Source organism: Gaeumannomyces tritici (genome assembly GCF_000145635.1).
Source record: "Gaeumannomyces tritici R3-111a-1 unplaced genomic scaffold supercont2.6, whole genome shotgun sequence".
NCBI lineage: Eukaryota > Fungi > Ascomycota > Sordariomycetes > Magnaporthales > Magnaporthaceae > Gaeumannomyces > Gaeumannomyces tritici.
The window spans coordinates 1,480,413-1,501,459 of NW_008804550.1; the positions used below are offsets into that span (position 1 = coordinate 1,480,413).

The following is a 21,047-nucleotide window of genomic DNA, read 5'->3' on the forward strand; positions in this document are numbered from 1 at the left end:
ATGAAGGACAGGAGAGAAAAAAAGCCCCGTGATGAGGGGCGGTGCCTACCGTAGTCCTGCAGGACCTTGCAAGGTGCCTCGACTCGTATTATACTCACCCCCCCGTTGCATCGGGCCCGGCAGCTGCCACCGACCGTTTTTCGAGATTTGACGCTAGTGGTGGAGATGAAGGTAGTGGCTGAGACGACGACAACGTCAAAAGTGGTAGATGTCATTGGGGGGGGAAGGAAACGTCTTGGTGCGGGTCCCGAGAAGGGAGAAAGAAATTCTCTGATTCTGGCGTGCGGGCAAAAACACAACCGTGGATTGGCCGGCGGGAAGCCGACACAGCTGCGAATGGCCTCTCTTTTGTTTTTCTTTTCTTTTTTCGCTTTCCTTCGCTCTGGTTTGTTTCCGGAGCAAACTCTCCGGCGCATACCTGCCACTGAGCTAAGCATTTGCCTGCCGGGCCGCTGCCCATGTGGGGAAAGTGGTTATCCCGGTGCTGTGGTAATGAGATGAGAAGAAGGCAAAAAGAAGAAAAAAAAAGACGTGTGGCTGAGGTTTCCGGGTCGGAACATGCCGCCAAGCCGATGTCGATGGCGGTGTGTGTGTGTGTGTGTGGTTTTCCCAGACAAGAACATCAAATAGTCTACATCATCGCTGCAATCTGGACGGAGGGTGCTGCGGGAGGCGTTTGCCGGTATGTGTTCGGTGGTGGTCTAGATGCAGGGGAGGGGGGAGGGAGAGACATGGTGATGATGCGGCTGCAGGCCTTGAGCGCATCCCGCAAGCCTCAAACACGGCCAAGAGGAGGAGGGAGAAAGACTGCATTGTCTATGCCGCGCGATCCAGAACTAGCTTGTTATTCTCTCTCGTCGCAACGGCTGGCTCGGTAGTTGCACACCCGCTTACGGTGAGTCCCGCACCCCCTCCTCCTCCACCTCTTGCATCATGACTGGCCTATGTACCGTTTTCTTTCTTGTCTTGTTTCTCTTTCAGCAACCTCATCCTCTTCCCCCCCCGATAATTGCATGATGGATGACCGGTGTGATGCCCGCCCAAGCGCCCAATGACGAGTGGCCGCTGCGGTGTGATGACCTTTTGTTACCCAAACGCACCCCCTCCTCGTCATCCTCACCCACCTGACTGCTTGTTGCTGAATCCCCCCCGGCTGGGCGGCTGGGTGGGGCTTGGCTGCCATCACATTACAGCACGTCGCGTCCAGGTCACCGGACCTCGACCCTTGGCCCACTGGTTCGTTGGGATGCGTTATACTTTTTTTCTGCCTCTCACCGACGAGGGAGGTGAGAAATTTTCCAACGACGTCCAGTAAAAGTCCACACCTCTAGCCGGGCTAGCCCCTGCAACACAAAAATGACGGGCGCTTCGGGAAAATGTATGATTCGCTCCTTCCCTTGACCGCTTGGCTACTGGGGGGATCCCGTGACATGGAAAAGAGAGATGGAGAAGCGAAGGGGAGTGAGAATAGGAGTCGAGTCGGATGCGCCTCGGATGCTCGGGACTTGCCAGGAGCCGGAATGCATGAACCATGATTCGCGTGGTTCTGGAAGCTGGCCGGTTCGTTCCGGAACCTTTTCTTCTTCTTTTTATACTTTCGAATCGGCCTGGCCCGGGGGGCCCTCTTGGCGCTACCACAACCCCCGTTATAAGCTTGCATGTATTTGTGTTGGTGTGTTCAAGGGGCGCGCCCATGCATGGGGAGGACCAACAAGAGATCTAGACGTAGGAGTGAGTTGAAGCTTCTGGGCCCGGCTGGGTTAAACATGAAAACTGTCAAACGGGGCATAGGTGGGTTGATGGCCCCTGAACCTCAGACGGATGGGGGACTGTGAAACCTGAAGCCGCCCTCGGTCGAGAACCTTTTCTCCTTTTTTTCCTGTTCTCCATCACAAAATCGCCCATTTCGCTTAAGCTTCCATGCCGGCGACCTTCTCGACCAGCCGCGGCAGCACTTCGGCGGCGTCCTCGGCAAAGAAGAAGTCGTCGGCGCCGAGCCCGCGCCCCGCGTCCGGGTCCGGGTTGACCACGGCTACCACGGCGCCGTGCCGCCTGGCCAGGTCGATGTAGCCGGCGGCCGGGTGGACCGTGGCGGCGGTGCCGACGACGAGCATCAGCTCCACGGGTGGCGGCGGGTCGCCGCCGCCGCCACCGCCGCCGCCGCCGCTACCGCACACAAAGGCATCGGCCTCGGCCAGCACGTCGTCCTCGAGCGGCTCGCCGAACCAGACGACGTCGGGCCGCAGCAGGGCTGCTTTGCCGTCGTCCTTTGCGCACCGCGGGCAGGCCGGCAGGTCCGACGCGGCGACCTGCGGCGCGGGGAGCTTGCCGTCCACGATCCAGTCCGGGTCCGGGTCGGCCGAGGACGGGGCCAGGGCCGGGCAGAGCGGGTCCGAAAAGTTGTCGCGCTCCACGTAGCCGCAGCCGTCGAAGCACTTGAGGTCGAACAGCCGCCCGTGCACCGGCCGCAGCGACGCGGGCGGGTGGCCGGCGCGCTGGGAGAGGCCGTCGACGTTTTGGGTCAGGCACAGGAAGCGGGTCTTGGCCGTCTTGGTTGTGGCGTCGTCGTCGTCGTCGTCGTCCAAGAGCGGCGGCGGCGTCAGGCGCGTCGCCAGGCGGGCGAGGGCGTAGTGGGCGGCGTTGGGCTGGACGCTGAGCGCGCGGTGGCGGCGCCAGGCGTAAAAGAGCCAGACAAGGCCCGGGTTCTCGGCAAAGGCCTCCGGGGTGGCGAGGTCGGTGGAGCGGTGGTTCCGCCACATGCCGCCCTTGCCACGGAACGTCAGCAGGCCCGACGACGCCGAGAGGCCGGCGCCGCAGAGCGCGAGGACGCGGCCCCGGCCCTCGACCACCCTGCCGAGGAGGTCCTGGAACTCCTCGACCGAGGTCCGGGGGCTGCCCGTGGGGGTCTTGCGCGGCATCCAAAAGGCGCGGGTGGAGGCGCTGGGGGACGTGGGTTGTTGAGCGGCCGTTGATAGCCGCTGGACGCTTTTTGGGTGTGGGTTGAGGAAGACGCGGAGAGGTATCCTGGACATGTCCTGGACATGGATTTCAATCAAGTCTCACGTCCAAATGGAGCGTCACCCCAAAACAAACGACTGATTTATAGCTGGGCCAGTAGGCGCTTGGGGCCCACCCATTTGAGTGGTTGGTTGGTGCTGCAAAGTTCCCTATATCGGATCCATGCAGATGCTGCCGCTGCCTAGAGGTCAGGCTGCGTCGACTGCAGAGCCTCCATTGATGTGAGGGGAACCCAAGTGCTGCACCATCACGTGAAGCCCACAGCCCTTGACCTCAGGAAAGCCCGAGGCCACAATGTGTCTGTCTAGGGGTTTGATAGCCCATTGACGTCTTGTATGCCCAAGGAATGACATACGAGCTGTGTCTTGGGTATAGATGGCTGCAAGTTGAAAAGTTGGGGGCGGCCAAGGTGAAAAGAGGGAGGTGCGGTGCGGCTGGCCCGGGCGATATGGATTGCCCCCAGGGATTTCCTTTAGTAAAGTTTCGCCCATCGCTTTTACCATTTGCGTCGAGTTCTTCCAGCGGTTTAGCAAGGAGGAGCAAGGGAAATCGCGCTGGGCTACAAGACTAGCACGCTCTCGATCCCGTCGGCCCTTGGCCACAACCACCGAAACACTCCCGTCACACGCCAGGCTAGAGTTATGCCCAAGGTGACTCAGGACTCAGCTTTAAAAAGAACCCTTTCCTGTTTTTAGCCATCCTCTTGCTACATGCGGCGTGCTCGGGGGCACCCGCTCGTGTCTTTTCGGGTCTCGGGTGAAAGTGTTTTGAGGAGCGGGAGATTCGACGGTAACGGCGCACCTGGCACGGCATGCACGTGTATAACAGCGGCGGCGGGCGATGTGATGAGGTGGCTGGTTTGTCTTGGTTCTCACAGCTGCTTTGGCTCATCTCCCATATCGTCCATGGCTTGAAAGAAGCACATCTGGTGTCAAACTGATGGTGTGGCGACTGTAAAAGAGGCCGACGGCCATCATTCTGAAAAAAGTGCCGTTCATAGGCGCAACGGCCCCTAATGCCCCTCAAATGATCGCATCCGTCTCTTGCTATGCCGCCTGGCCAAGCATGGTCAAGAATCAAGCCTCTCTCGACGCCATGTTTGCACAGCATGATGCCCACGATATCCGCCCTACAAACAGCTATGCCTGCCCCTACGGCCCGTTCCAAGCCACCACTCTGTTTGCTACGCTGACCCCGCCCAGAGGTGCTTATCCTCCAATCTTGTCTGCCGTGCAACAGCGGCGCGCAGCTCAGTCACTGCGGGTGAGCAGACCTGGTCGGGACCAACACCAGTCCACGCCCAGCATACAGAGGTGCACATACTACGCCGGGATTGTGCAAAAGAAAAGAACCAAAAAGCAAAAAAAAAAAGAAAAGAAAAAACTGGCGGCCCGATCCCGTTACACAGCAATACTCCGCACGAGGTCGTGGCCCTGTCCCACGGGTATCCTCGCCGTCCACCAGCCACGCGAGTTGCACCACCCGGCCTACTCCGTACTGGCAAGCTGTTGCCCCCATCCGTGCTTCGTTTGATTCGGACCAGCGGAGAAATTTGCAATAAGGATTTACTACCAAGTATAAGTCAAACTGCCCCTTGGCCTCGTCAGGCCCGGACCCGAGTCTTGTTGGGTCCTTCCCGAGACTTTTTACCAAGCTTGTGCATCCTCGGATCTAGTTGCATAGAATCAACCACGACCACCAACGAAGCAGAGAGAAAAGGACCTTTCGGTGGTGGTGATTAGTGATTAGCGTGAATGGCGTGTCCCGGTTTGCTCAGCTTGTACGACACCAGCCCCTGGCCGAGGCTGGACTAGGGGCCTTGGCCGCGACGCCGGCAAACGCAGGTCCAGAAGCAATACAGGCACTCGGGGCGGCCTGACAGCTGTCCATCTTACACTTCCATCGCGCTCTAGTGGCGGAGGCGTGCAGGGGGGTCACATCGGGACGCTGCAGTCGTCTGATGATCTCGGGAGACGATCCGCAACTGCCCCCCTCTCCTCCCCGCGGCACATTGACGTGGGCCATGGAAAATTCCGCCCGAGGAGATGTGAGAAATTTTTTTGCGTGGTCGGGTTGAAAAAAAAACAAAAAACAAGCTCGTGCTGGATGCGGAGTCGGTCCTCCTGTCTCTGGCTGCCCCATTGCGCTCCCCGATGAGGCCTCGCCGTGTGTCCCCTCGGGATTTCTTGCAAATGAGGCGACTTGTGAACTCCAAGACCTCGAGGAGTGGTGTCTCCGGCCGAGATGGCCTGTTCCAAGTCGAGGGGCACGGCGCTCACGACTCTGCCCTGTCCATCTCACCACTCCCGCCAGCCTGGTCTCAGAGGAACCCTTCCTCGGCCAATTCGTCGGACCGTCCGCTGTCTTGTAGCCAGTGTGACAAAGGGGGGGGGGACCGACCTCTGGCCTGGCCACCCAAATCTGGAGTTGCTTTCTGCCGATCTACGGTGTTGGAGGGAGAAGGAGGAGATAACAGCTGCAGATGTTGCCCCTCGATGATCTCGGGCGCACAGACACGGCATAGCTGCCGTGTTCCTTGGGCACCTAGGCTCAAATGTTGGCTTAAGAGAAAGCCCAGGCCGGGCTCGTCGATGACTGTGCTGATACCACACCAGCGGAGGAGGCGCGTAAGCAACCTGCGATGCGCGAGAGACATGTTTCTAGTCAATCATGGTGGCCGTGTCGCCTTGCCGCTGTGCCACTCGGGAGGCCCCTACCTACCTAGAGATCAGGTGTCTCTCCCATCTCCTTGCGGGGGCCTCGGAACGTGCGAATCGACAACGTGGTGGCCATACGCCTCGATCCCGTTTGCCTTCGTGTTTGCTACGTAGTCTCATCCACAAGACGGCACCGACAGGGACTAGCCCATGTTACGGGGAAATAGATGGGTCTAATTATGGCACAAAGTTGGCATCGGCAGCCACGCCTATCCCGCCCGCCGTTTGTTCTGTCTAATGACGTGACGGGTAGGACCGCTTTGTTTGTTTGTCCCTCATCTCCCCGTCTCCGGCGCCCATCGGCCAAAGCTGAGGCGGGTATCAAATTTCCAACACGGACGCCACCGCGGGTGGCCAAGGCTGCAGCCCGACGGGAGCCCGCATCCTCGTCCCTGGCCTGGCTCCGGCCTCGACGGTCGTCTGGCTGGAAGAATCTCTGCGCCGCCCACAAAGCCACCACTATACCTGAAGTGCCACGGGATTTCCAGGATCGCTGCCTATCCCCGCCACGTCCGGGAGAGGGGTGGAGGGCTGGGTGATATGGGGGGTGGACGGGAAGAGAGCAACGGGCCGACACGGCCAGAGATGGGACAGACCAGACACAACATGCAGCCGGTTGGCTGTCTCCCAGACCTGCGTGGCTGGTACCTCAGGCCCTTGCAGCACGACGCCGAGTGCACAGCATACGCACATGTGGGCTCAGGAGAGAGGCTGCGGTGGAGCACGCAGTGATCTCTGTTGTGGTTTGGGTGCCGTATCATTAAATGGTTAGGCAAACGGGACGTGTATAAAGACCTGGTTGACGTCCTCCCTATCCTCAACCCAAAGTCTGGATGTCAAGGAGCAGGAACTTGCACTCGCCGCAGGTCCCCTTTCTCTGGTCATCTCTCTCTCGCTTCCTCTCCGAGGTCCCTGAGGCAGCTGTCCTATACGACACCTCCTCCATCACACCCACACTCGTTCTTCACATTCGCTTGATCCCCCCTCCCGCCCCCGAGCTCGCACTGAAAACCGTTGCCGAGCAATGCGCGGTCTCACTCGCTTCGCCCTCGTGGGCTTAGGGTAATTAAGCTTTCCTTCTCGCTTTCTCACTGGTTTTGTCTGTCCCTGTCTCGCAGACGGGGACGTCCATGTTTCCCTCTGGCGTCTCTGTCTCTCGGAACCGTCGAGTGGCTTCGAAGGGGGCTCCGGACGACTGTCAATCCCATATTCGGACGTGCGAATCCAGCAAGCTGACTCTATGCCTCCTGCAGCTCGAGCCTGGTCCAGGCTGTGCCGCACGCCCCCAGCTATGGCGGCAAGACTGTGACGGTGACGGTGACGCCCGACTGTCCCACGCCTTCCCTGGCCACCGTGACGGTCTACCCGTCCATGTGCTACACCGGGTCGACCACGGCCACCAGCTCGAGCTCGACTTCGAGGGTGCCGACTGGCCCGTGGAGCTCCAGCTCGGTGCCCACCACCACTTCAACCCCTGGCACCACCACTTACACCTCGAGCACGGAGCCGTGGTCGACGACTAGCCACGCGAGCACTTCGCCGACCCTCACCACCACCAGCGGCAACATCACCTGGACCTACCCCACCTCCTCTGGCTCTTCCAGCTCCGGGACCCTGACCTCCTCCTCCACCAGCCACTCTTCGCTGACGACCAACACGCCCATCACCTCGTCTGGCAGTACCACGGACTCGTCGACCTCGTTCACTTCCAGCACGATCCCCTTCTCGCCGTCCTCGTCCTCCACTGGGACCCCGTCCACCGAGAGCTCGTCCACATACACCAGCACCAAGAGGACCACTGTGACCACCACCGGAACCGTCACGTCGTCGAGCATCCCGCTGACGACGTACAGCCCGACCGTCGTCACCAGCTCCAGCACGTCGTCCAAGTGGACAAACACAACTTCACACTCGACCGGCAGCACCACTAGCACGGGCAGCTCGTCCACTGAAAGCTCGTCCACCGGCAGCACCACGCTCCCCCCGCCCACGTCGAGCTCAGCCACAACTAGCAGCACTGGTAGCAGCAGCAGCTGGCCAACCACCTGGGACACCAACTGGCCCACCACCACTTGGCCGCCGCTCACCACGTCCACCTCGACAGGCAGCTCCAGCTCCAGCACCGGCACGAGCAGCACCACCGAGTCGTGCACCGGCTACGGCTGCACGACCGCCTCCTCGTCGTCCACCGGGTCCACCTCGACCACCGAGTCGTCCAGCACACTCCCCACGTCGCCGTCGAGCTCCACCGGCACGCTGACGTCCTCGAGCACGGGGACCTCGTCGACCGGGACCACGACGGGCAGCACGACCGAGCGGACCACCACCACCCTGACCCGCACCACCGTCACCTCGACGAGCAAGACGACCTCGTCGGCGCCCAGCAGCAGCAGCTCGTCAACCTACGAGACCAGCAGCACCATCCCCACGAGCGGCTCCACCAGCTCCTCCAGCTCGACCGCGACCAACACGCAGACGACGACGTCGGGCACCAGCAGCGTCCCCACCACTTCCTCCCCGACCACCTGGTACCCGTCAACGACCACGACTGGGAGCATCGTGACGTCGTCGCGGTGCAGCAAGTCGCGCAACATCACATCCAGCAGCGGCACCCTGACCTCGTCCACGCTGACGAGCCTGACGACGAGCTCGGGCACCACGACCGAGTCGTCCTCGACGCTCCCGACTTCGGGCAGCACGAGCGGCAGCAGCAGCAGCAGCAGCAGCAGCAGCACCGGTACGGTCCCTTCGACCACCGCCACCGTCCCGCCGACCAGCGGCTCGAGCAGCAGCACCGGCAGCAGCAGCACGGGGACTGTGCCGTCGACCAGCGGTACCAACACTGTGCCTTCCACCAGCAGCACCGCCACCGTGCCCTCCTCCTCCTCCTCCTCCACCGCCACCACCAGCTCCAAGACTTGGGAGTCGTCGTACAGCTACAGCTCGTCGACGCCTCCGACCACGACGCCCAGCACCTTTGTGACTTCGTCGCGGAGCAGCACCCTCCCCTGGTCCACCGACAGCAGCAGCAGCAGCGTCGCCGCCACCACCACCACCACCTCCTTCACGCCCGGCACCACGAGCCACACCACGTACACGACCTTCACGCCCACGACCTTCACTCCGACCACCGGGACGCCCACGACGTCGACTTCGACGCCGCCGACGAGCACGCCGTGGGGATACGGCGACGGCGGCTACGGCGGCTGGTGGGGCGAGAAGGCGCGCCGCAAGAACACGGGCAAGGGCAGGTTCTGGTAGGGGGAAGTAGGAGAGGTAAGCACCACCTAAAACATGTGGTGGCTGTGTCACGAGAACGGGCCGACTAAGGGCAGTAGCGGTTTCGCGTCTTTTTGGTGCGGGTCGGGCCTGGAATACGAGGTGTGTGTTGTACGATTCTCGATTCTCTGGTGGCCGGATTGGGGAGGTCGAGAAGGAACAAGACCGTTACGATTTTGTTTGGTCGCACTGCTCTTTTTGGGGCTTGTCTTCTTTTTCTCTAACACCTTTTTTTTTTCTTCTTCTTCTTCGGACGCTTCGTTCGCCATTATTTCTCGACGGGTTTTCGGCATGTTTGTGCCGGGCAATTCGCCGCTTTCTTGTCGCTCCCTTAATTTTCCATTTCTCCACCATCAAAAAACCCTCCATGAACCAAACACCAGATCTTCCTCTTTCTTGTTGGACGTTAGATAGGGACTTAATGAAGCATGTTGGCTGAAATCGCGCAATTCGATAGGTGAGAATGATTGAGGAATCTGTTGCACAAATTTGTCTGGCCGTGTCCAGAAGCCATATGAAAAAAAAACGAAAAAAAAAAAACAGCCAGTTTTTGTACTTTTATCGGCCGCTTGGAACCCATCTCGCATCTTCCTGGTGGATCTGCGCCCAAGCCGGGGACCTGATTGGCGGCGTCGCGCAAGGGGAAAGAAGTCGAAGCGTTGGATGGCTGGCCTTGCCAAGAACCTTAAACGGCTGCCTGGACGGTAGTACTTTTTGCTTGCGTCCTGCCCACCCCCACAGATCTGTTGAGCTGTCCTTCACACGCTCTGCTGCCTACCTGCCCTTCTGACGAGGCCTTGCCCGTTGGACACAGTCATACCGCCCTCTGCTGGCGTCCGAACTTTTGTAACGGACACCGCCAAACCGCCAACTCCCCGGAGCAGCCGAGAACCCTTGTGAGCCGATCAAAAGGCTTATCGTCCAGAGGAGGGCGCCTGGGGGACCAGGGGGAGAGCCAGCCGCCGCCACTGGGGGAGCCGAGGCCCTGGGCGTGGCAGTCACCTAGCGGTATGCATGCGCCATGCCGCTGCCGCCGCTGCCCCCACTGCTGCCTGCCGTTGCCGCTGCCATGACGGACGGGGCGTCGTCGCCGTCGTCTTCCGTTTCTCCTAGCCGCCGCGGGGATGCCGCGGTCGTGGGGACGGCCGTCCTCCCCGTCCCGTCCACCTCGACCAGGCCGGCCGGCAGCGAGCGTGGCTACAAGCCTGATGCTCCCGGCGGGTCCCGGATCCAGCGCCAGGACTGGTCTCGCCTGCATGTGGACGGCCCTCAGCTCGATGGATGGTGAGTATCTATCCATCTTTCTTCTCCGTCCTTTTCGTGGTTGGCTGTTATCCCACTGGGCCGTGCAACTGACCGGAGCCCTGCCCTGTCCAACAGGTACATCACCAAGATCGTGCTGAGGTCCATCAGCTGCATCCTGATGTTGACCATGATTGCCATGTACCTCGTCATCATAGTCCCGCAGCAGACCCTGATCAGCTACAACATGTACTACAACAGGCTGAATGCCCCTCTCGTCAGCGGAATGCACGCCGTGTTTGGCGTTTTCGTACGTGCTACCCACCCTGCACCCCAAGCCTTCTCCCGTTCCTCTCCCGCCACGTCACAGTGCACTGACATGACCACCCGTCCAGGCCTTTGCCACCCTGTCGTGGGACTTGACCGAGTTTGTCACAATGTGCTGTCGCAGGGGATATGGCATCACACCCAAGGCCCATATCGGCATCGAGCTCACCCTGTTCTTCTGGGGAGCCGGCGCCGTCTCCTTGGTGGCTATACTGGGAGTCGTCCCGGTCTGGTACTCAAGGTACTTCTCACCGCCCAATAGCTTTGGCGTCGAGGAGGTTACCTCGGTCGCCGTCATCGGGGGCATTATCGTGTGAGTGTCTTGTTCTTCTCTGCCATTCCATCTTTTTCCCTGATACTGCCGTTCCCTCCGCTAACACTGCGCACCCTAGAATCATACGATTTATCCTCTTCGTGAGAAACGCCGTGGATAGATGCGGCGGCAGGGGCCTGACCCCGCGTATCATGTACCTCCAGACCGGAGAGCCGGTTGTGGTGATGCGCAGGCCATACCCGCCACCCCCCACCATGCAGGAGCCCGACATCGAGATGGGCGACCGCACCACGGCCCAACCAGCTGCCGGCGCCGCCACACTCAGCGCAGCATCGACACTTGTGGCCTCGCCGCCCCGGACCTCGTTCTGGGGCGTGATAGGGCGGAAGCTCAAGAGCAACAAAGCGCCACTGGTCGCCCCGACGGTCCCTAGCTCCTCCCCGCAACCGACGAGCCCCGTCGCACCAGAAAGCGCCGTGGCCAGCTCGCCACAGCAGCAACCACAAGAGCAGATACATCAAGAATCAGAACAACCTCAACCCCAGGCCCAGCAGCAGCGACAGCACACACGCAGCCCGCCGACCTCGCCGCAGCAGATCCCGCGCCGAAGGCCAGTGCCGACGCGCGGCGCGGACTCGGAGCGGAGTGAGAGCTACGGCCCCACGCCCGCGTACGAGCCGGACGAGGCGGAGCGGCGGCGGGCGGAGCGGGGCGAGGCCCAGGCGCAGTGGATGACGCTCGAGGACATGGGGGTCCGCGGCCCGGCCTCTGGGAAGAGGCGGGGCGAAGCGGGCGACAACGCGGACCGGCAGGCGGTTGACGGTCGGGGCCTTGAGGACGGCAGGTAGCGGGGGATGAGGTCTCAGTCCCCACGTTGGGCCTTTCCACGACTGTCTCTAAAACTGTTACCTGTTTTTTTTTCGTCACTATTCTTGGTTGCCGGCGTTTGGATCCCATGACACACAGCCCTGAATTCTCTGATTTGCATATATACCCAACACATTTATTGTTTTCTTTCGAGTTGCCTGACAAACAGCGGTGGATATGTATTTTTGGAAAGCAGCCCATTTGCCAGCTATTAGCTTGTACAATACTGAGTCGGGTACCTTGGTTCACAAAAAAAGTCGGCGCGCCTCCCACATTATTCTCGGCTCACGCGCGGGTCAGCTCCTTCACATATCCTAGACTTACAACCTTGGTGCCACAGAACTCGGGGGATACAGGCTGCGGCCCATCCAGTCGCCGGCTCAGGGGCCACCCCTGAGCGTCCTTGGGAATGGAACCATAACATGTTCCACTGTTACACTATCTGGTGCCATGCCTTCCCACTAGCAAAGAAGCCCCTTTTTCTTCGTGTTACCCTACAATGACATCTTCATACCTGGCATTCTCCACCCATTCGCCAAAGGCTATCTGTCCAGGGGCGGCAGGCCTCGTATGTTCTAGGATCCCAGTGACAGTCGCGTCCGACCCTGCGATAAGTCCCCGCCCTCATGGGCTCGACGACTAGGAGCTGGCGATAGATTTCGGCATCACTAGTTCTTCTGCGACCCAGGTAGATAAACTTGCAGTTCCTCGCCGCAGGCTTGTGGTCCACATGGTAGCCGTCGAGCTCCGCATGGAAGCCCTCATGTGTCAATTCACGCCCGCGAGGATTGTCCGCGGGATCTGCCGTGGCTGCCCCATCCGGAGCCGCCAGGCGAGGCTCACCAGGCAATATGATATTGGTGGTGAGAGATGCAGACCTGACCTTAGCAAATAGTGACCTTGGCGATGCCAACTGCATGCTGCACCTCACCGGCTGCGCATTAGGGATGGCCATTTCATCGTATAGAGAGATGGCATCAGGTGATGTGACCTAGGGTTAGCCCCGGCTTTCTGGCCTCTTCTGCTCCCAGTTGCCCGGAGTCCCAAGACCCAAGGCTTAAGTTAAGCGCCATGACACCACAGAGAACAAAACAGATCAAAAGATATGCGCCTTCAAGGTATACAACGTGAAATCAGCATGCTAACAAATCGCCCAAGGGCCGCAAATGTCAAGGGCGGACGGGCAAAGGTATCCATCATCAATCAGGCAGTTAGGATAAACCTAAAAAAGAAATGTCACAAAGTAGACAGTATATACTGTCATGTGGAAGCCTTAGGCATAGATATCAGATGCCTGAGGCATCGGAAGAGCGGTCCCCCTGCCTGGAAGCGTGTGGCGCTTCCAGGCGTCAGGAGGGAAGCTTAGTAAGCAAGGAGGACAGGGAGTCACGTGTATATAAAGGGCAGAGGCCCCTACGGGACCCTGCACTTCAGATCCTTTCCTCCTTGGAGCATATCAACCGGAATAGCCTCACACCGTGCCTATCCCTTCTGCCTGCAACAAGAAAATATTAAAAATAACAAAAAACGAATAAAAGAACATGCCGGTTAAACAACTTCATTGAAGAAGATAGTAGATGCGTGTGCCCGGACTCGAACCGGGAGCCCATCGATGGCAACGATGGATTTTACCCTTAAACCACACACGCTTGTGGGTCTCAACCGCTATGTCGACCATGTCGCCGTGGTGGTCCTTAATGCTCACCCACGTCGCCTGTTTAACAATATCCTCGCGTTGCTGAGTGTAGGCACGCACACGACCCCATTGAACGACACCCGATTTTAACTAGTACCTACCTACCCATATTATAAGTTAAAATTCGGGCTTTTTATATCTTGCAATTCAGGCCCGGTTGGCGGCGACACGCCCGCCACCTGGGAGGCGGATACCTCGGTCACGTGCGGGTGATGAAGAGTGCACCACGACAACCGCTGACCAAACAAACCCCACAACACAACCCCGGAAAAACTTTGGGAGATGACAAAGTCGACACCTTCATGCCCTGAGTCCGTTTGGGAGGATGATGTTGGGGAAGAAACAAGCAAGAGATTGCCCGGAGTTTTGATCCATGTCGAGTTATGCGGTGGAGAGGAAGGAGCAAGGATGGCGAAAGCAGCTGCCCGAAGCGGAACAGTCCGAGCCCAGGGCGGCAGCTCAATTCTGGGGAAAGCACGTCAACCGCGGACAGACTTGACCGCCAGCCTCGGTGTGCAACTCCAACGGGCTGTCTGGAGAGAAACCCCAGCGTGTCCCTTTGGTCACTGGGGCTGGTCTCACCTTGATTGAGCCGGCTAGGTATGGAGGTTACTGCCCACGGCAGCCTGGCAGTTTTCCCGCTGCAGCGCCGACGACCAGACTGGATGAACTCTGCCTCGCCCAATCGCTGCTGCTCGCCGCCCGACTCGGCTCGCGATCGACCCCTCCAGCCAGCGACGCATCCCCTGTCCACGTGTGCTCCCTAATTTTTTGCGGTGCAGCCTTCTCCCCTGGTCAATCCCACCCCCAGCCGAGCGCCGGCCGTGGCATGGGGTTCCTCCAGTTTTCCCTCCAATGCTACCCCGCAAATTCTCCACCGGTTGAATGAACCGTCGGAGGAGCGAGTCGAGAACCTCCTCTTTTCTTGTCCTTTTTATTTTCCCAACCCAGCCCGGTCCAGACCAAAACCTTGCGTGCGGAGGCAACCGCGCCATGTCACTTGACCGTGGCCCCCCCAAGAGGACGATCCATCCGGGCCTGTGACGAAAGAGAAGGAGGAAATACGATGTCAGAGAAGCGGGGAGGAAGGCGGTCGAGGCGGGCGCGCCTGCGTTGCCCGCCCTGCCCGCCCGCTGCTCTGGCTGGCTGATGACCTTTTTTAGCCCACACGCCCGGTTAGTGGTGGCCGAGATGGGCTGGTGGTTATTATTCGTAAAAATATGGGGAACATGCGCTTTCCAGAAAAGCGCCACCGTCGTCCCTTTTTTTCTCGACACATGCGAATGCTGCCGCTTGTTGCTTTTTGCTGCTGCGAGTGCTGCTGCTGCTGACCCCGTTTCTCGCTGCTGCTGTAAATCCCTCTTGCGGTCGCGTCTGACCTCCCCAACCCACCTGTTTCCACTCGACCTGCACACCCAGTCGCTTGGGGGCGAACCCAACCAACCGTCACCGGTCGTCAGTCGCCTGCAGCGCATATCCAACGTCGTCCCGACACGCGGTATGACCACATAGATGGTATTCGGATGAGAGAAGCTCGATATTGGGGCCGCCCAAGACCAACTTCATCCCTACCGACTCGCGATGTTGCTCTTCACCAAGCTCGCTGCACCCAAAGCTCCCAAGCGGCGCTCAAGAGCTGGTGAGCCCGCAGCTCCTGGGCGGGGCCTCTGGGCCATCTAAAAACACTTTACTAACCATGCTGCCGGGACTGCTCGAACCACAACGTATGCAGGCTGTACCTCGTGGTATGTCTCCCTGGGTCTGGCAATCAGATCGCGGCTTCTGGAAACCTGGAAGCGACGCCTCCAAGGCTGCTCTTTGGCGGGACACGGCGAGCGAGAAAGTCCCCCAATCAGCGCGTGTGCGTGATCCGAGTGCACTGCTGACCTTTGTGACGCCCAAACCACAGCAAGGAAAAGGTTGGTCAACATGGGACGGCGAGATTCGTCCCTCAGTACACCGTGGCTACAGCCGTTTATGGGAAAATACAGCTAACCCAGCCACTATTTGGGCGCATCTGCAGAAAAAGAAATGTGACGAGGAACGGCCAAAGTGTGCGCGCTGCGCCGAGCGCGGCGGTGACTGTGTCTACGAGCCCGTTCGCCCCCGCCAGCGCCGGAAGCGCGACTATGTCGTCTCGTCCGCCACGGCATCGACTTCGACGACCGACTCGGGTGGTGGTGGAGTCGACATAGACAGCGCTCACCGCGCCAGGCTCAACGGCGTCCCGACCGACACCTTCCCATGGCCACAGCCGATTCCCGACGACGAGTATGACGACGGCTACGACGACGAGGACGAGATGGCCGGTGCCAATGTTGATGCCAACTACTACCCCAGTGGGCTTAGGCAAAGCTGGGTGCAGCATAGCAATGCGCAGCACAGCAATGCGCACCACTCGTGGAGGCCTGGGGCTCTGGTGTTTGACGAGGGCGGCTCTTCGGACGACGCTTCTGACCTACCCATCTTCTCGCCGCTCGAGGAGGGCTTTGATATCGGGTCACTGGTGCCGCCGCCGATGCGGCACGGCGGCGTCGTGGGCGGGCTGAGGGGCGATATGACCATGTCTCCTGTCATGGATATTGGTGGTGGAGGCAATGCATATGACGACGAGGCCGACGAGGCCGACTTGGTCGTAGGGTCCATTGGGATGGAGCAGCGTGTCGACCGGAGGAGCTCATCCGCATCCACCACGACAACAAGAACAATAAAGTCGGAACCGGCACCAAGTTCGGCCGTCGTCATCGCACCCCACCACCACAGGCAAATGCAGCATCACGAGCGTCAGCACGGAAACTTTTTTGGTGGCCCGATCGACATGGCCGTGGCGGCGGCTGCACTGCCCGTTAGATCACCGTTGTTTGAATTCTGCGCTCCTGCTTTCTCCGAGTTCTCGCAACAGCCGGGCAGGAGGATGCTAGTGGATCACTTCTGCAACGTCCTTTCGCACCTGATTGTCTTCCGCGAGGAGACCGGCAACCCGTTCCAGCAGCTCGTGCTGCCCCTGATGACCTCTGGCACGGCAGGGGCCCTACTTCCGTTCACGGCGGGGGCGTCGTCTCCCGTGGCGGATGCCGTCTACGCGCTGGCCAGCGCGCACTTGGAGCACAGAGGCGTCGACGTCAAGGGAGGCGAGCGTTCGCTTTACTACCATCATCGCGCCATCCAGGGCCTGTCCAAGCTCATCCAGCCCAGCAGCGGCAAGGTTAACAAGAACCAGGTCCTGGCTGCAATCATTCTGTTGGTATACTATGAAGTTGTAAGTATCAATGACTATCGACATCCCGTGATGTTATATCCTTTCTTTTGAACTACACTGACTGTCCTGTCTCACAAAACATCAGCTCGTGCAAAGGAGTCGCACAAACATAATAGAGGGCCACCTCAAAGGTGCTCTCACAGTTATGTGTTCACATCCCGAGCCCTTGGACTCGACAGGAGTCTTCTTGGAGCGCGTGAGTACCATCGCGACCCTTCGACCTCATTTCCCTAGCAGCCTGGTTAGTTGTTTTCCATGTCATGTAGGGATTCTGACATTCTCCCTCCTACAGGCCTTCCGCTTTTACGACGTGATTGCAGCCCTCTCTTTTGGCACTGCTCCACTCTCTACGGCGCCCGCGGCCGGCTGCCTGCTGCCCTTCCCTCCGGTGGGCGCGCCAGCTGCATCACCCCTCAACAATGTCGACACCCTTCTAGGCATGTCAACGACTCTCTGGCCCATAATCCATCGCCTCTCGGGCCTGCTCGCCCTCCGGTCCGATCTCGATGCCGCCCGCGCCGCTGGCCATCCCGCCAAGGTCGCCGTGCTCCGCACCGAGTTTGAGTCCACGGCCTCCGCTGTTGAAGCTGCCCTCCTGGGCTGGAGCCCCTCCCCGCCGGCTGGCTGGATTCTCGACTCTGATTTTGAAGGCGGCGACCCGACCAAGCTTCGCAGGGCCATGTCTCCCACCCCTACAGGCTTTGGAGGTCGCCGGCATGGGAGCCATGAGAGTGCGGGTGGTCTTGGCGACGAGATGGCGGTTGAGGAAGTGGACGGGCCTGATACGGAGAGTGGTGCAGAGAACCACAGTCGCCTCCCGGAAGACTCTAGTCCGGACACTGCACTCGATCAGGAGGCTACATCGCCCAGCAGTGCCGAAACACCGGCATCCACCTCTTCCTCTACATCGTCGTCCTCGTCTTCCTCCTCTTCCACAAGCGACTCGGCCCGCCTGCACTCAATCCTCAACAATGCCCTAGCTTACCGCCACTCGGCGTTGGTGCACCTGTACAGAACCGTGCACTCGCAGCCTGGGCACCACCCCCTGGTGCAGCGACACGCGCGCATGGCCCTCCGCCACTGCGCCGCCACGGTCGAGCACGGCGGGCCCATGGGCGCCCTCCTGTGGCCGCTATTCGCCGCCGCCTGCGAGGCGCGCGAGCCCGAGGACCGGGCCATCGCGGGCCGCGCCTTTGCCGCCATCGACCGCCGCCAGGGCATGACTAACATCGCGCGCGCCTGGGAGATCGTCCAGGAGGTCTGGCGCCGCGCCGACCTGTTCCACGGCGCCGCCGGCGACGGCGACGACGGCGACGGCAGGGGAGGCGATGGCGACGAGGCCGACGAGGGTGCCGACTTTGCGCATGCGGACGGCGACGGCGCGGACTACCCCGGTGGCGGCGGCGGGTTCGGCGGGCGCCGCCACAGCCACGGTCACGGTCACGGTCACGGCGGCGAGGCATCGCGCCGGCCGTCATCGCGCCGCATGTCCGAGTTTGCGTTCCCCGGCGCCCGCAAGAACGCGATGGACATGTGGAGGAGAGTGAGCGAGGACATGGGTGTAAATGTCGTGTTTGGTTGAGGGAGGGGTCTTGTTGGTTGGCGAAGAGGAAATAGGTGTTTGGCAAGCGGGTTTGAGGTTTGATGTGGAAGGCGCAACGGCTTGGGATAAAAGAAAAAATACCTCGTGTCTGTTTGGATCTTTCATTGGCACTCCCATTCTCTTTGATTTAGCGATGTTTGTATGTGGTTTATAAATCAAGTTTCGGTTGTGACGAAAGCAAAAGTGGCCGTCCGAGTCAACTGTCATTCTCCTTTTACTTGATGCCCTGTTTCCGTTTCAGCGTATCCGATTCCTTTGCTGCCAGGCTGTACGTACACATCGTGGTACAGCATTCCCAACCACACCCTCACAGAATGGCCATCCCACCCCCCTAACAAACGTGCTCCACCTTCTGCACCGACCCGTCGCGGGCGCCCAGGTCCGTCTTGAGCACGCGGCCGAACAGCTCGAGCAGGACCTCGAAGCAGACCTTTGTGACGGCCGGGTCGTAGCGGCCCTTGCTCAGCTCGTCGCGGATGAAGGCGTGCTGGGCCCAGGCGAACTCGTAGAAGCTGAAGACGACGCCGGCGTCGCGCAGCTTCGCGCGGATCAGGTCGCGCCCGGCGTCGGGCACGTGTGTGTCCTTGACGCCGAAGATCATGGCCGCCTCGCAGCCGCTGCTGGCCAGCCGCGAGAGCCGGTCCAGCGTGTGGTTGGAGTCGGGCGAGGGCGCCGCGGCCGAGGTGTCGGGCGCCGAGTGCGGGCCGAGGGTGCGCGAGTGCACGTCGGTCGCGAAGTAGTTTACGCAGGCCGAGACGCGGGGGTCGAGCTGGTGGTCCACGCGAGCATTTGTTAGTTTAGTCGTGTTTTGCTCTACTTTCTTTTTGCGCCTGGACTGGGAGGTTGCCGGCGGACTCACGCTAGCTCTCAGCGCCAGATGGCCCCCCAGGCACATGCCCGTGGCCCCGATGCGGCCCGAGCACGTCGGGAGGGAAAGGAGGTAGTCCACCGTCCTGCGGGAGTCCTCGTCATAGGATTCGAGGGTCTGGGGGGCAATGGTTAGCAGCCAAGGATATTCCTTGTGTGTGCGTCGGGGGATCCTGCTCACCTTCTCAACCTTCCACTGGTTCCCCTTATCGGTCCCCGGGACATCGTAGGCGAGGGGCTCCGGCCCCGTAAAGTCATGGTAGCTGCTGGGCGCGGCCACGATGTAGCCCTGGCCGGCGATCTGGCGGGCGAATCGCGCGACGGGGCCGGTCACTGGGCAGTTCGAGGCGCAGAAATCGTCCAATCAGCACCTCAAAATGGGCTCATTGCCTTCTCACGGAGGCTGGTATTTCATCTCTGCAACGGCAGCTCGACGCACCCTGGTAGATCTCGCTGAACAGAGCGACTCCAGGAAAACACCTGCAGGGGTTGATATGCGTTAGCAGTCTGCTTGTCCGGTGGCTACCTAGCTAGGCAAACTAGATATGCAGGGTTACAAAGACGTACGCATTGGGATATTGCGGGATAGTCGGGTGGAAGAGAAAGATTCCTGGTCGACGTCAAGGGGATCGATCAGAACCGTGACATGACCAAGGAATTGCACGCAAAGCAGCCCCGCTCACTCATCGTGGACTCGACGCCATTGACGCTGGTCTTCACGTCGGCGTGACTCTCCTGGATCAACATGGTGCCTGTATTTGATATTTGATGGGTACGCTTCTCTTTCTGTCAAGTAAGTTAACAGGCTTGACTGCCCGGGAGGTGCTCACAATAGGTGCTCACAATCCCCTCACAAGCTCGGATGAGCTTACCTACAGCTCCCACCCGCAGCTCCCGCGCCTGCTCCACCTCGTTGACACCTCCACACCCCATCTTGTCACCCCGCGACTGCCTCCTCATGTTCCTGCATAGATGCTTTTTGTGGCTTTGTGTAGGACCAGATGCAGGTTGCACATTTTATATTGCCTATCTTAACCAATTTCTCTAGCTTGACCTCATAAAACATCGTGCTATATCGCTGCTGCATCCCCAAATCTCGCCCGCATCTCAGCGAAAGCAAATCAAGCATGGGATTGAAGACTACGCTTGGTACCTAGGTCGAACCACCTCTCTCTGCGTCTCGGCACAAAAACGTGCCTGGCCGTGGTGGGGTGGGCTATCTTATCCAGCCCCTGCTTGGCCGCCAACCTGGGCCTCAACCCAAGGCTTGGATTCCGTCAGGCACCAAAGGAGGCGGTGACGAAAGGTGGCGGAGAGCCAGGACAACGCAGGCTGCCCGATGACAAAAAAGTTTCAATGGGGCATTCTCACCCCAGAACACGGATTCTGTTGACGGGGAAGTCGGGTTTTCATCCCCACACAGGAGGTTCAAAGAGCAACCTTTAGAACATTGCAGAAAGAAAGTGACGCTGTTGACATGAAGGCAGCGGCAGGGGCCTGAGACAAGTGTGCTCGGGTCTTCCCTGCTCATCGCCCAGATGGGAAACTCCACAACCCTACCAGGCACACTGGCTGAGAAGCGTGAATGGCGGCAGGTCTTTCGATTCTTCATCATGATGGGACGTCCAGGTGCCCCGCAACCGCTAGGGCTATGGCTCCTTGAACGGTACAATGTCCACATTCGGGAGCATGAGCCTGACGAGCCCAATGGCTCTCGAGTTCTGGAATGTTGCAGGCCGGTGGTTTTGCTGTCCTCGGTTGCTATGTGGAGTTGGGAGAACTTCAAAGAAACATGGACTGGAGTTGCGTGGCAAACTAGCAAATGGCTCCCTCGAAGATTGCCCCTAGCTCCACTGCGAACGCCATACACAAGCGAGCGAGCCTAGGATGGAGAGGAA

At 59.8% G+C, this 21,047-nt stretch overlaps 7 protein-coding genes and 1 non-coding gene across 8 annotated transcripts; 4 read left to right on the forward strand and 4 right to left on the reverse strand.

Moving 5' to 3' along the window:
- Nucleotides 1-794: 794 nt before the first annotated feature.
- GGTG_10879 (hypothetical protein) lies at nt 795-3,187 on the reverse strand. The gene has a single exon (XM_009228757.1). The coding sequence runs from the start codon at nt 3,030-3,032 to the stop codon at nt 1,911-1,913; it is 1,122 nt and encodes a 373-aa protein (XP_009227021.1). The 5' UTR covers nt 3,033-3,187; the 3' UTR covers nt 795-1,910.
- Nucleotides 2,112-6,467, forward strand: GGTG_10880 (hypothetical protein; the record flags this gene model as incomplete). Its single annotated transcript, XM_009228758.1, has 6 exons — nt 2,112-4,281; nt 4,811-4,862; nt 4,932-5,065; nt 5,115-5,392; nt 5,634-5,645; nt 6,095-6,467. Exons 1-6 carry the CDS (start codon nt 4,045-4,047, stop codon nt 6,465-6,467), a joined length of 1,086 nt encoding a protein of 361 aa, XP_009227022.1. The 5' UTR covers nt 2,112-4,044.
- Nucleotides 6,468-6,491: 24 nt separating this feature from the next.
- Nucleotides 6,492-9,649, forward strand: GGTG_10881 (hypothetical protein). Its single transcript, XM_009228759.1, has 2 exons — nt 6,492-6,797; nt 6,989-9,649. The coding sequence occupies exons 1-2, from the start codon at nt 6,760-6,762 to the stop codon at nt 8,994-8,996; spliced, it is 2,046 nt and encodes a 681-aa protein (XP_009227023.1). The 5' UTR covers nt 6,492-6,759; the 3' UTR covers nt 8,997-9,649.
- Nucleotides 9,650-9,808: 159 nt separating this feature from the next.
- GGTG_10882 (hypothetical protein) lies at nt 9,809-12,265 on the forward strand. Its single transcript, XM_009228760.1, has 4 exons — nt 9,809-10,298; nt 10,395-10,566; nt 10,652-10,896; nt 10,976-12,265. Exons 1-4 carry the CDS (start codon nt 10,036-10,038, stop codon nt 11,703-11,705), a joined length of 1,410 nt encoding a protein of 469 aa, XP_009227024.1. The 5' UTR covers nt 9,809-10,035; the 3' UTR covers nt 11,706-12,265.
- Nucleotides 11,957-13,067, reverse strand: GGTG_10883 (hypothetical protein). The gene has a single exon (XM_009228761.1). It carries the CDS (start codon nt 12,677-12,679, stop codon nt 12,233-12,235), a length of 447 nt encoding a protein of 148 aa, XP_009227025.1. The 5' UTR covers nt 12,680-13,067; the 3' UTR covers nt 11,957-12,232.
- A 235-nt stretch (nt 13,068-13,302) lies between these two features.
- GGTG_20216 lies at nt 13,303-13,373 on the reverse strand. Its single transcript has one exon. It is a non-coding gene; the product is annotated as a tRNA-Gly (tRNA).
- Nucleotides 13,374-13,699: 326 nt separating this feature from the next.
- GGTG_10884 (hypothetical protein) lies at nt 13,700-18,489 on the forward strand. The gene is made up of 6 exons (XM_009228762.1): nt 13,700-15,059; nt 15,153-15,165; nt 15,330-15,339; nt 15,444-16,679; nt 16,765-16,875; nt 16,972-18,489. Exons 1-6 carry the CDS (start codon nt 15,002-15,004, stop codon nt 18,259-18,261), a joined length of 2,718 nt encoding a protein of 905 aa, XP_009227026.1. The 5' UTR covers nt 13,700-15,001; the 3' UTR covers nt 18,262-18,489.
- GGTG_10885 (dienelactone hydrolase) lies at nt 18,364-20,014 on the reverse strand. Its single transcript, XM_009228763.1, has 6 exons — nt 19,833-20,014; nt 19,717-19,759; nt 19,589-19,629; nt 19,331-19,482; nt 19,142-19,267; nt 18,364-19,051 (listed from the first exon to the last, which is right to left on the reverse strand). The coding sequence occupies exons 1-6, from the start codon at nt 19,894-19,896 to the stop codon at nt 18,614-18,616; spliced, it is 864 nt and encodes a 287-aa protein (XP_009227027.1). The 5' UTR covers nt 19,897-20,014; the 3' UTR covers nt 18,364-18,613.
- Nucleotides 20,015-21,047: the final 1,033 nt, after the last annotated feature.

Excerpts from the sequence above, each read along its gene's own strand:
- GGTG_10879 (XM_009228757.1), bottom strand. The coding sequence starts at position 3,032 with ATGTCCAGGATACCTCTCCGCGTCTTCCTCAACCCACACCCAAAAAGC.
- GGTG_10881 (XM_009228759.1), top strand. The coding sequence starts at position 6,760 with ATGCGCGGTCTCACTCGCTTCGCCCTCGTGGGCTTAGG. Across the intron at positions 6,798-6,988 it reads TTCGCCCTCGTGGGCTTAGG|CTCGAGCCTGGTCCAGGCTG; the intron begins GTAATTAAGCTT and ends TGCCTCCTGCAG.
- GGTG_10882 (XM_009228760.1), top strand. The coding sequence starts at position 10,036 with ATGCCGCTGCCGCCGCTGCCCCCACTGCTGCCTGCCGTTGCCGCTGCC. Across the intron at positions 10,567-10,651 it reads ACGCCGTGTTTGGCGTTTTC|GCCTTTGCCACCCTGTCGTG; the intron begins GTACGTGCTACC and ends CCACCCGTCCAG. Across the intron at positions 10,897-10,975 it reads GTCATCGGGGGCATTATCGT|AATCATACGATTTATCCTCT; the intron begins GTGAGTGTCTTG and ends TGCGCACCCTAG.
- GGTG_10883 (XM_009228761.1), bottom strand. The coding sequence starts at position 12,679 with ATGGCCATCCCTAATGCGCAGCCGGTGAGGTGCAGCATGCAGTTGGCA.
- GGTG_10884 (XM_009228762.1), top strand. The coding sequence starts at position 15,002 with ATGTTGCTCTTCACCAAGCTCGCTGCACCCAAAGCTCCCAAGCGGCGC. Across the intron at positions 16,680-16,764 it reads TGTTGGTATACTATGAAGTT|CTCGTGCAAAGGAGTCGCAC; the intron begins GTAAGTATCAAT and ends ACAAAACATCAG. Across the intron at positions 16,876-16,971 it reads CAGGAGTCTTCTTGGAGCGC|GCCTTCCGCTTTTACGACGT; the intron begins GTGAGTACCATC and ends TCCCTCCTACAG.
- GGTG_10885 (XM_009228763.1), bottom strand. The coding sequence starts at position 19,896 with ATGTTGATCCAGGAGAGTCACGCCGACGTGAAGACCAGCGTCAATGGC. Across the intron at positions 19,760-19,832 it reads TGGCGTCGAGTCCACGATGA|GAATCTTTCTCTTCCACCCG; the intron begins GTGAGCGGGGCT and ends GACGTCGACCAG. Across the intron at positions 19,268-19,330 it reads ACCAGTGGAAGGTTGAGAAG|ACCCTCGAATCCTATGACGA; the intron begins GTGAGCAGGATC and ends ATTGCCCCCCAG.